The sequence below is a fragment of the Dendrobates tinctorius genome, unplaced genomic scaffold (genome assembly GCF_039654945.1).
Source record: "Dendrobates tinctorius isolate UK_male_01 unplaced genomic scaffold, ASM3965494v1 ptg000083l, whole genome shotgun sequence".
Classification (NCBI taxonomy): domain Eukaryota; kingdom Metazoa; phylum Chordata; class Amphibia; order Anura; family Dendrobatidae; genus Dendrobates; species Dendrobates tinctorius.
The window spans coordinates 21,852,506-21,864,923 of NW_027361751.1; the positions used below are offsets into that span (position 1 = coordinate 21,852,506).

A 12,418-nucleotide genomic window follows, 5' to 3' on the forward strand; every position below is an offset into this window, starting at 1 on the left:
CACTTTGAAACGCGTTGGGAATAAATAGTTAAACTTCTCATGTGGTGATTTTATCCTGGTTTCAGCAGCGCACAGTAAGCCTGAGTTAAAATATCTTATCCAAAAGGAGTTGGAACAGAATACATGGCACAGTGTGTGTTTCACATGCTTTTTTTTTTTTTTGTATTTAGCACCTGGACACTGTGTTCTAAGGAGTTAGGTTTCAAAATCAACAATGACTTTTGCAAAGAAAGTGAATGAAACATTGCTGCCAAGTCTTAAAACCACATCCCATCCCTGGCAGAAGACACTGAAAACTGCAATGGGTTTTGCTTCTGCTGCTTTTAAGTTTTTACTTTTTTTTTCTCTTTTACTCTGTTCTAGTATAATATGTTCCATGCTTATAAGTAATCTGTCACAAGGCTTTTGCTATGTAATTTGAGAGTAGCATGATGTAGGGGCTGAGAACCTGAATCCAGCAAGGTGTCACTTACTAGGCTGTGTGTTGATATTCAATTAAAATCAGTATTTTATCAGCAGGAGATTATCATTTAAGGACTAGGTGTCTTGTGCCTCCTAGTTATCTGCTCTGTATAACCCCACTCCTGATTGTCAACTTTCTGATAATATAGAGTGTACACAGTAAGCTGCTAATCAGTGGTGTGGGCGGGTTATACAGGGCTCAGCATTCTGAGAACTACTAGATCTTCAACATAGAAAACAATGGCGATATCAAAATGACAGGAAGTGATACATCGCTGGAATTAGGGTCTCTGCACCTACATCATTATGATCCCAGGCTACAGAACAAAAACCTGGTGTCAGACTCCATTTGAAGGGTTTTTCTTAGCCACCATTATTTATAGAATTTAAATTTTTGTTTAGATGGCCAGAGTAACTTAACCAATTTATGGGGGGGGGAGGGCGAATTCAAAGCACATAGGAACTTTCCTATAAGTTATGCAAGGGTCACTGCAGCCAAACATAAGCCTTGACAGTGATGCTTGCATTATGGCAGTAGAACACTAAGGCCAGTGATTGTAGCAGTCATAATGATATTTATGTGACTTCGTCTCGAAAAGTTAGGCAGCTGTAAGAAATGCCTGGGTTTCTCCCCCCCTCTTCATCCAGCAAACACACACTTGACCTTTTCGACAATCGTGTTTAGGAGGGAAGGCTGGTTATGAAGAGTAGTTGTCAGCTGCATAACAGCGACTGAACATGCATGGGCCCCTTTAGTAATAAAAATAGCTGTATAATCACCTCTGCGACATATTACAACTTTTATAAGTCTTGGTGTACCAGGACTATCCATTCATTAAATAATTGGTTACTCTTGTAAATTTTCACGGTAAAGATGAGCTTTCATTGGGGGTGAGAATTGTCAAATACACGGTGATCAGACGATAAAGATGCCATCCTCCTCCTTAAGACAACCACTTAAATGTACAGTGCTTCAACGACAGCGCATAGGGGATTTAGTAAGGTGAATTCCAAATAGGTGTACTCAAATCTTTCAGAAAGTAATAAGTGGCACGTGGAACAAAATTACAAGCGGCAGAGGTGAAAAAAAGAAAACAGAAGAGCTTTAAGTCCACCATACCACTAGTTGGCGGTAACCACTTTTTAGGCGATTTTTAGAATTCTGAATTCGTTTTGAGCTCAGATGCACATTCAGAAGGAAGAGAGGATCTGTAGACGGATCCATTGTAGCGTAATCTTCAATAGATCCTGTGAGGAAGCTCAAGCAGCTATCGGAGCGAAACATGCAGCAGTGTATTAGACGCTGTATAGTTCCTGCAATCAGGTGCAAAAAAGCTGATATAATACAGCAGTAAATACTGAGTTTGTGCAAGATGTGCTACCTGAGAGGTAAGTTTGCAACACGATGGAATGAAGCAGCTTGCAGTGCATGGAAATATATGCAAGCTGCGGAACGAAAAAGAATTAAAAACCAGTTAAAAATATTTTATATGAAAAAAAATTAATACAATTCAAAAAAATTCCCTTGCCTAGTATCTGAACACTCCAGACTAGCCGAAACCGAAAGGCACAGGCCCAATCTTCTCAACAGCTTTTTCCAACAGTCTATATCCCACCTTTTCATGTTTATCTACCATGATACTCATAAAACAGCGTTTGACTGAATATGTAAAGTAAATGATGATATATTAAAGCTTTAGGTATGGTACATTAGCTAGAAAATATGGATTTATAAAACCTGCCTTGCATGGACTTGTACGCTGACTTAATTTGGCATGATACGACTGATTCATCCCTTACCTTTCCAATGATGCATGCACTCAATCACTAATTCCACACTTACAGTGACTCACCCAAGCAGACAAACTGGAAGGCAGATGATATACTGAAGCAGCCACACCTAGGGGGGGGTCACTGGACCCTGCTGATCCCTGTGTGCCACACCTAGGGGGTCGCTGGACCCTGCTGAGCCCTGTGTGCCACACCTAGGGGGTCACTGGACCCTACTGAGCCCTGTGTGCCACACCTTGGGGGGGGTCACTGGACCCTACTGAGCCCTGCGTGCCACACCTAGGGGGGTCACTGGACCCTGCTGAGCCCTGTGCCACACCTAGTGGGGTCACTGGACCCTGCTGAGCCCTGTGTGCCATACCTAGGGGGTCACTGGACCCTGCTGAGCCCTGTGTGCCACACCTTGGGGGGGTCACTGGACCCTGCTGAGCTCTGCGTGCCACACCTAGGGGGGTCACTTGACCCTGCTGAGCCCTGCGTGCCACACCTAGGGGGGTCACTGGACCCTGCTGAGCCTTGTGTGCCACACCTAGTGGGGTCACTGGACCCTGGTGAGCCCTGTGTGCCACACCTAGGGCGTCACTGGACCCTGCTGAGCCCTGTGTGCCACACCTTGGGGGGTCACTGGACCCTGCTGAGCTCTGCGTGCCACACCTAGGGGGGGGGGTCACTGGACCCTGCTGAGCCCTGTGTGCCACACCTAGGGGGGGTCTCTGGACCCTGCTGATCCCTGTGCGCCACACCTAGGGGGGGGGGGTCACTGGACCCTGCTGAGCCCTGTGTGCCACACCTTGGGGGGTCACTGGACCCTGCTGAGCTCTGCGTGCCACACCTAGGGGGGTCACTTGACCCTGCTGAGCCCTGCGTGCCACACCTAGGGGGGTCACTGGACCCTGCTGAGCCTTGTGTGCCACACCTAGTGGGGTCACTGGACCCTGATGAGCCCTGTGTGCCACACCTAGGGCGTCACTGGACCCTGCTGAGCCCTGTGTGCCACACCTTGGGGGGTCACTGGACCCTGCTGAGCCCTGTGTGCCACACCTAGGGGGGGTCTCTGGACCCTGCTGATCCCTGTGCGCCACACCTAGGGGGGGGTCACTGGACCCTGCTGAGCCCTGTGTGCCACACCTAGTGGGGTCACTGGACCCTGCTGAGCCCTGTGTGCATGGATTGTATTCAGTGCATACACTGCAAACAAATTATTGGGACTGGAATAGGTTGGATGATGCCCTGTACAGACATGCTTTTTAATAACCCTCTAATGTACCACAAGGCCAGCACGCTGGCTCAGTGGTTAGCACTGTAGCTCCAAGTTGAAGTCCCACCAAGCACAACATCTGCAAAGAGTTTCCTCCCACACTCCCACAAACACATACTGACAGGGAATGAAGACTGTGAGCCCCAATGGAGACAGTAAGGGTATGTGCACATATTGCGGATTAGTCTGCGGAATTTTCTGCACAAAATCTGCATCTTAGTCCTGTGCAGGCATGGCTCCTGCAAAATGAATAATTGTCAGTGGAGGCATGTGCCCGCTGTCAAGGTGCTGATTGTGAGGCACTTACTTGGCAGATTAGTGATCAGTGAAGCAGGCTCGAGTGTTCAAGGTGAGGGTTAAAGCTGCTACTGCTAGTCCGTGCAGCAGTGGATGTCGCCGCTGCCTCGCGCGCTCCGGCCGTGAGCAACGCTGAGGAGATCGGCGTGTGGTGGGGGCGGGGTTAGCGTGACGTCACACTAGGGGAAAGACGGTGGCTCGCTAGTGGCACAAAACCGACGCGTTATCCACTTTGCAGGAGCCGTGCCTCTGAGTGTGCCTGCACAGGACTAAGATTGGTTGACTTAACTGAGGGCATTTAGCATCTAGCAAGGTCAGCATCCAGGACCTACTTTAACCTATTCATGGTCTGTCCTTTTGGTTTATTATCTATTATTTCATCTATATATTTTTTTGATTTTCAACCAGTACCATACCACATACATCCAAAATCAAGATGTATCATTCTATTTTTAACATCTAAGCAACGGTCATATTACAGTATGCTGTCCACAAGGTTCTGATGCACCAGTACGAGTAAGTTCAGCTCAGTTTACGGCCTTTTTTTTTACTCATTAATAGGTATTCCTTCAATCTAAAATCTTCTATATATTTTTATTCAGGAGTTTCTCATCACATTAAAGGCAATTTATATCTAAGCCAAAGCGAACAGCTTCAGGACACTGTTTCACATCTACTTATCTAAAAGTGAGTAAATCTGCTATTTTGCTTTCGATTTCCCAGTATAGCGCGGTGTATCCTTTTCTATCAATGATTATATTCTGTTTTATCTGTACAGAGTCAATCAAGTGAATTATGCCAAGTACTGCCCATATAGTGGGGTAGGGGACCCAGATCTACAAAGGGGTCCACCAGGGGATTCCCCTGCTCCCCTATGGGCCAGTCTGAGTCTGATTGTGGGTCATTGACATCAGAATATAACTTGGGCATCCCTACAATAATGTATTAGACATATTTACCCCAAGCGTGAAGCAGTGGGCATGCTTCATGGACTTCACCACTGACCAGATTAATTTTGGAAAGGGTGAATTGTATTATTTGGTTCATTTATCCATACAATAATGCCACAAATATGCAGACATTGAAAGCCTGGGTGATGCTTGATATTCTACACTATAAATTTCCTTTACAGTCAACGCCATCGAGGACAGATTCAATGCCTACATCGATTTCTTATGCAAACATCAATATTCCTGACAATAGCAATGATTTGGGAGCCCATCATTAAAATTCTAACCCCTGACTCTATTAAAAAAGACTACCAAGAGAAATCAAAAGAAAAATGAAATGTTCTCTGACGTATCTGATAGCAATCACCTTTACTCCTATCCCATGAGTAATCTACTCTATGACCAGTCCTGCAGTTTTCAACCAAGCTGAATTGAAACTGATCCCATAGTTTTGTCTACGACATCATTTTTATTTTTGTCTGTGATACCATGCTCACATCGGACCAACATGAAATATTTCTCTCTTTGGCTATCGATGCCGAACATCTAAAAAACTTTTCTGTTGCAGGACAATCTCGAGCTAAAACAGAACTAGAAGGATCAGGGTTGTTGTCAACCATAAAGAAATTCCAGGACACTTTTTTGCCCTGGCCGTAAAAAAATTTAAGGCATTGACAAATTTTTTTGACAGTGAAGAAACTTCTATGAATGATTTTGATAGCAGTTATCATTTTACCGTTTAAAGTGAATGCAGATAATGTCATATCAGAATTATGAGCTGTAGACAAATAAATCAGAAAATAAAAAAGTCAAGTTGACAACTCTGGGAGGGATCCAACCTTATGTTAGTGAACACACAACAGCGAGATCACTTGTAGAGTCCTGTACTGTTTTCCTGGTCCTCATCCCTGTCCAGCAGGTTGATCGCTACTTGTTGGATGGGGTCAGCCATATAATTTGTCTACCTCTGTCATGTCTTGGAGCGCCCTAATCATGGCCTAACACAGCGTGCACATAAGAACTGTATATAAAGATTTCTATCAATTGCTCAGAAAGTCTCTAGAACAAATTGAGAACGTTAACTCCCATGCATGTCTGCCATAAAATATATTTCTAGATTCGCCCAACAGTGGTTATTTGTGAAATATATAACTTTTTCTCAATAAAAAAAATTGAAACTTTGTGTTATTAAACATTTTGCTCTTTTAAGATGTGCTAGTTGCCCTTCTATTCCATGACCACATCGGGATGTAATGCTGCACATGTGCATATTTGTTGTACAACGTATTGGCCTACGTATAGACTTGGCGATGACCGCACAGAAGAGGGAGTAGAGGGTGTATGCCTAAAGAATGAACATTTTTAGAAAATGTAGTTTAAAAAAAAAAGCTGTTTGCAAATGTATCAAACTGGGTTTTGTTTTAAATATAAGTCAATAGATAAAGCATCAGAAAGAAATCTGTTCCATGCAGTGATTGTAAAGTTGTATGAAGTTAATTTTCAAAAAATGTCCAACGGCAAATGAAGGCGCATGAGAACAAAATCATCATCAAGAAACAACAGCGTAAAAGCCGTGTAAACTAATATAATGTACAAGCCTTTAGTAACTATGCAAGCTTATCTTTTGCCAACATAAATCTCACCCATAAGCTCCATTGCTGATTAGTTTCATCGTTTCAAAGTCACTCTCGCAAGGCTTTCTTCTCATTTTCAACGATCGATTTGCGCTCTAAAGAGAACAAGAAATTAGAAGTAGAAATTTAAAGTTTAATCTCAATAGAAAATTTCCTTTTACAGTGACTTCCACAACTTAAACAGTTCAGCTTATGTAGAATGAATGTGACACAAGTGGTACTCACCACAAATTGCTTTCCTAAACACAATGTGCGAGGTTATATCCAACATATAGATTTATCATTGAAGAACATACTTCTTAGTGCTTTACAGATCGACAATCAAATACCAAGAACAAGAATTACATTTAGGCTATGTGCCCACGTAGCGTTTAAATCCGGACACTGAAAACCGGACTCCTTGCCAGAAATCGCACGTTTTTTTCCGCGATTATGTTCGCGATTTTACAGCGATTTTCGTGTGCGATATTCAAGCACTTTCCAAGAGATTTGAAGCATCGCTTGGAATGTGATTGACAGGTTGGTCACACTCGTCAAACATAGTGTTTGACAAGTGTGAGCAGCTTTTTACTATTGAGGCTGCCTATGCGGCATCAATAGTAAAAGAAAGAAGGTAAAAAATAATTAAAAAATAAAAAATCGGGGTATATTTACCTTCATACGTCCCGCGCTGCCATCCCGGGCCTCAGCGTTCCCAGTAATGCCTTGCGAGACCTGTGATGACGTTGATCTCGCATTGCTATAGCGATCTCACGAGACCGCTAGAGTCACACGAGACTACGTCATTACAGGACCTTGCCGCAAGGCATTACTGGGAACGCTGAGGCCCGGGATGGCAGAGCGGGACGTCGGAAGGTAAATATACCCCGATTTTTTATTCTTTTTTTTTACAGGGGTATGGTACCCAGGGCCTGGAGGACAGTCTCCTCTCCTCCACACCGTGGGTACCAACCGCACGAGACGCTTAACTTTGCGCATGGTGGGCATAGCCACATGCGGGAAGTAAGCGATTCTCATGCATTCCTATCTGTGCGGAATCACGGCAATTCTTTGCGATTCCGCACATAAGAATGAGCATGCTGCGATTTTTTCCATGATGCGATTCCACTGCGGAAAAAAGCGCAACATTAGCACAGCATGTGCGGAATGCCATAGGAATGCTGGGGGGGCGTTCTGTACAAGATTTTTAAACGTTTTCGCGGCAAAAACGCTTAAAAATCGCATCGTGGGCACACAGCCTAAGTCTCGAGAATACTCAAGAAGGGATCAACTTGTACAACTACTAAAATTATTGTGAGCCTCGGTGTATCGTCACCTCAAAAAAGACCAAGGACTCATTTGTGAAAAAGTGAGGGCAGGTTTAACTAACTTTTTTCTTGTCTTTCTTTATATGCTGGTGGATTTTGCACCAAATTCTTTAAAATGGACACGCAAATGTTTAAAGGGAACCCTTCACCAGGTTTGGCCGATAAGAGATACGGCCATCATCTTTCAGGGCTTATTTACAGCCTTCTATAATGCTGTATATCTGCCCCCAACCCGACCTGTAAGAGAAGAAAAATAACTATTATTATACTCACCTGTGGGGCGGTCCGGTCTTGCGTGTGCCGCTGGTTTTGGTCCGGCGCCTCTCATCTTCTTGCGATGCTGTCCTCCTGCTTGCTTCGAGTGGATGAATCCTCTGCTCAGCACCACGCTCCTGCGCAGGCGTACTTCTCTGCCCTTTCGAGGGCAGACCGAAAAGTACTGCAGTGCACAGGTGCCAGGAGAGGTCAAAGAGCCCTGGCGCTTGCGCACTGCAGTCCTTTGCTCTGCCTTCAACAGGGCAAATAAGTATGCCTGTGCAGGATTGCTGTCCAGAGGAGACTGTGTGGATGATGAAGGGGTGCGTCATACACACAAAGCAAGAAGGAGGATGGGGATCGTAAGAAGATGGGAGGCACCGGACCAAGACCAGCGACGTCTATTGGACCGGACCGCCCCCCAGGTGAGTATAATAAAAGTTATTTTTCTTCTCTTGCAGTTCGGGTTGGGAGCATATATACTGTATTATAGAGTGCTGTATATCAGCCCTGAAAGGTGGTGGCCGTATCTCTTATCGGCCAAACCTGGTGACAGGTTCCCTTTAATGAATATTGGCACATTCAAAGATTCTAATTTGTTTCCTCTGTCATACAGTTTTAGAGCTAAAAGTAATCTGTCAGTAGGATCAATATACCAGAGAGCCGACGTCAACATCCCTAAATCGGTGGTCGAATTGGAAGCCAGTACAGGATGTTTTTATTTGACACGGGGGCATATAATAATTCAGAAAGGGTTTTATGAGTAGAGAACAAAAAGGTACAAACTAAATAATGAATAAGTGAAAATAAAAAAGTAGCTATTAGAATAATTTTTACCTTAGAAAAAAAATATGAAAAAAGAATGACGAATCCATCCCAAAAAGCTGGTTATATATCATTTTGAAATGTATGGAAAAAGAAATAGATCCAAAACACGGTGTATGATACTTACACTGGCAGATTCATCCGTCTCTGGTGTCTCCGCTGTTCCACTGTCATAATTTACCAGTAGGGCTATTTCTAAAATTGTCACCCAAAAAAAGCAAAGAAAAACATAATTTAAACCACATTTTACATAAATTATACAATATGCAAACCCTTCATAAACAATAGAATATGGAAACCAAATATTAAAAAATATATGGTAAGGGGTGGATTAAGGGTAGCCAGGGCCCCGGGCTGTTCAGACTCTGTGGGCCCCCCGGTCATGTGATGGGGTCATGTGACTGGGTGGGAAGTCAATAGTTTTCATGACGCATACTGTGCGTCAAAGAGCGGGAAGGGGTTAAATACTGAGGTAAAAAACTCAGCAAATACACAACGTGTGCACGAGGCCTCACAAATACTGAGGTAAAAAACACCAAATACTCAGCGTGTCCATGAGGTCTTACAAATACTGAGTGAAAAACTCACCAAATACTCAGCGTGTACACGAGGGCCTTATAAATACTGAGGTAAAAACTCACCAAATACTCAGCATGTGCACGAGGCCTTACAAATACTGGAAGGCTTCCACCCAACATCTAGTCCTGACTCACCTGTACCCAACATTGAAACCAGCTAATAGTCTGCAAACACCTGATGACCTGGACCCATGACCTGTCAGACAAGTTACCTCACATGAGTCACACAGAGGCTTCTGCTTCATGAACTTCCCCAGATAGAAGAAGCAGCCTCCGGTGTGCAGCCTGTGGCCAGATACATAGGAAGAGACGCTCTTCCTCACAGGCTGTGCCCAACATGGCAGCAGAGGGGTTAACGCCACAGACAAGTCGCCATCTCCTCACACACTGGACACGACGCTGCATCTGGCGACGAACAAGTGCACATTGTGCAATGTTAGTCATGTCCCAGATGTTCAGCATGTGGAGGACCAAGGGGGGACAAAAAAGACCCCAGGATTGGAACAGGAGCATGGGAAACTGGACGGTGGTCAGAGTGGCAGGGTTTATATAGGGGTTGGAGTAAAAAGCTATGTTGAATAATCTTTGTTTTCAGATCATTTGAGAGTTGTTTTGAGGAGCCCATGATGCCACTCTTCATAGGAGAATCATATAGGAGAACTACTTGCAAGTGGCCACCTTAAATACCTTTTCTCATGATTTGATACACCTGGCTATGAAGTTCAAAGCTCAATGAGGTTACAAAACCAATTTAGTGCTTTAGGAAGTCAGTAAAAAGTAGTTAGGAGTGTTCAACTCAAGAAAATGATAAGGGTGCCCATACTTTTGCACCGGTCAAATTTTGTTTAAATGCAGATTGCACATTTTCTTTTAGTACAATAAACCTCATTTGAATCCAGAAATATAACTGAGTCCATCAGTTATTAGATATATGAAATTGAAATAGCTGTTGCAAAAAACAAAATTGTTATAAAGAAAAAAGGTTAACATTAATAGGGGTGCCCAAACTTTAACATATGACTGTATATATATATATATATATATATATATATATATATATATATACACACACACACAAATACATATACACACTCACATATTACTACATGCGGGCAGCGCACACATGCACAATCCTCAGGTTGTATAACTTTCAACTGGTCAAAACATTTCTCTCAGTAGGCCAAGAAAGAAATGTGGCAGGAATAAAGTACACCTCATAGTATCTTTGTTGTCGGGCAGAGGTGACAAGATCCACCATCTCGTGCCCCTTACTAGAGGTGCCCACTGCCCACATATAACAAAGTTGATGGAAACAAACGACTTCCACTATGATGATTGGTTACCGGCTGCCCGACCACACCCATTTCACAACTAGTCACACCCATGTCCATGCCTCAACCACACCCATTTAGCACTGCTGATCACACTGACTGGCACTGTGGGCACACTGACTGGTTCTGAGGAAAAGAAAGAAAGAACAGAGAGAGAAAAAAAAGAAAACAGAGAGAGAGAAAGAAAAAGAAAGAAAGAAAGCAGAGAGAAAGAAAAAGAAAGAAAGAAAGCAGAGAAAGAAAGAAAGCAGAGAGAAAGAAAGAAGAAAGAGAGAAAGAAAGAAATAAAGAAAGAATGAAAGAAAGAGAATAGAGAGAAAGAAAGAAAGAAAGAAAGACAGACAGACAGAAAGGGGAAATAAAGAAAACCGAAAGAAAGAAAGAAAGAAAGAAAGAAAGAAAGAAAGAGAAAGAAAGAAAGAAAGAAAGAAAGAGAAAGAAAGAAAGAAAGAGAGGGGAAAGAAAGAAAGAACAGAGAGAAAGAAAGAAAGGGGAAATAAAGAAAGAACAGAGAGAAAGAACAGAGAGAGAGAAGAAAGAAAGAAAGAAAGAAAGAACAGAGGGGGGAAAGAAAGAGGGGACAGAAAAAAACCTTGTACACATGCGGCTTTGCTATGCTCAATAAACACACGGCTCAGCTCCGTACACTTTGTACACACAGGGCTCCGCTCCGTACACCTCACACACGCGCAGCTCCACTCCTTACACACATGCCTTTGCTCCATAAACCTCATACACATGCGGCTCTGCTCCATAAATCTTGTACACGCACGGCTCTGCTCGGTACACCTGGTACATGTGCGGCTCCACTCCATACACCTCGTACACGCGGCCACGCTCTGTAAATCTTGTACACATGCGGCTCCGTTACGTACACACGTGGCCATGCTCTGTAAATCTTGTACACATGCGGCTTTGCTCCATACACATCGTACACACGCGGACTCTGCTCCGTACACATCGTACACACGCGGGCTCCGCTCCGTACACCTCGTACACATGCGGCTCCACTCCGTACACACGCTTCCGTACACACGCGGCTCGGCTCATTACACCTCGTACACACGCGGCTCCGCTCAGTACACCTCGTACACACACGCAGCTACATCCACCCTGTAAACCCCTCCTGACCCCACACATACTTCCCAACCAGCATAGCAGAGTCCTCAATACAACATCGAGGGCTGTGCACACAGGACCTGTGATGAGGTCACAGGAGGGGAGGAGTCAGGAGTCACATGATAAGGCACCTCCGACAGACGCCTGATCATGTGACCACTGACTCCTCCCCTTCTGTGACCTCATCACAGGTCCTGTGCACACAGAGCAGGGATTTATCAGTGAGGGGCTGCGATGGCCGGTGGCGCTATGGTGGCGGATTATAATGGGGCAATCTGTCAGAAGAATTTCACACCCCAAACTATTTATTTGTGCATGTAGTGCTTTCAATGACTAGTCCAGCAATACCTTTACATAGCCAGTTCGCTCCTCCTTAACTGAGAAATCAGTGTTAGAATGGATATACAAATGAGGCTGAAGGACTATGGTAGATCTGAAACCTCTGTCACTCCAGCTCTATTAATTAAGAGGCCTAGCGCCACCAACTGCTTGACTGATGGCTTTTTTGCCATAGAGGTAGCTAGTGAAGCAGGAGGAGGTGGGGCTGGGTGGGGAATAGAGCTGGAGTGACAACAGCTTCAGATCTACCCTAGTCCTTCAGCCTCCTAAAG

The 12,418-nt window shown here is 44.2% G+C and overlaps 1 protein-coding gene across 8 annotated transcripts in view; it reads right to left on the reverse strand.

The window, feature by feature from the left end:
- MAST4 (microtubule associated serine/threonine kinase family member 4) overlaps positions 1 to 12,418 on the reverse strand; it is a 699,637-nt gene that overhangs the window by 71,205 nt on the left and 616,014 nt on the right. For all 8 annotated transcript variants that reach the window (XM_073584205.1, XM_073584199.1, XM_073584201.1 and 5 more), the window contains 2 exons: positions 8,907 to 8,974; positions 6,402 to 6,487 (listed from right to left, as the gene is read on the reverse strand). In XM_073584205.1, the coding sequence (XP_073440306.1) occupies positions 6,402 to 6,487; positions 8,907 to 8,974 (154 nt within the window). The remainder of the gene's footprint in view (positions 1 to 6,401; positions 6,488 to 8,906; positions 8,975 to 12,418) is intronic.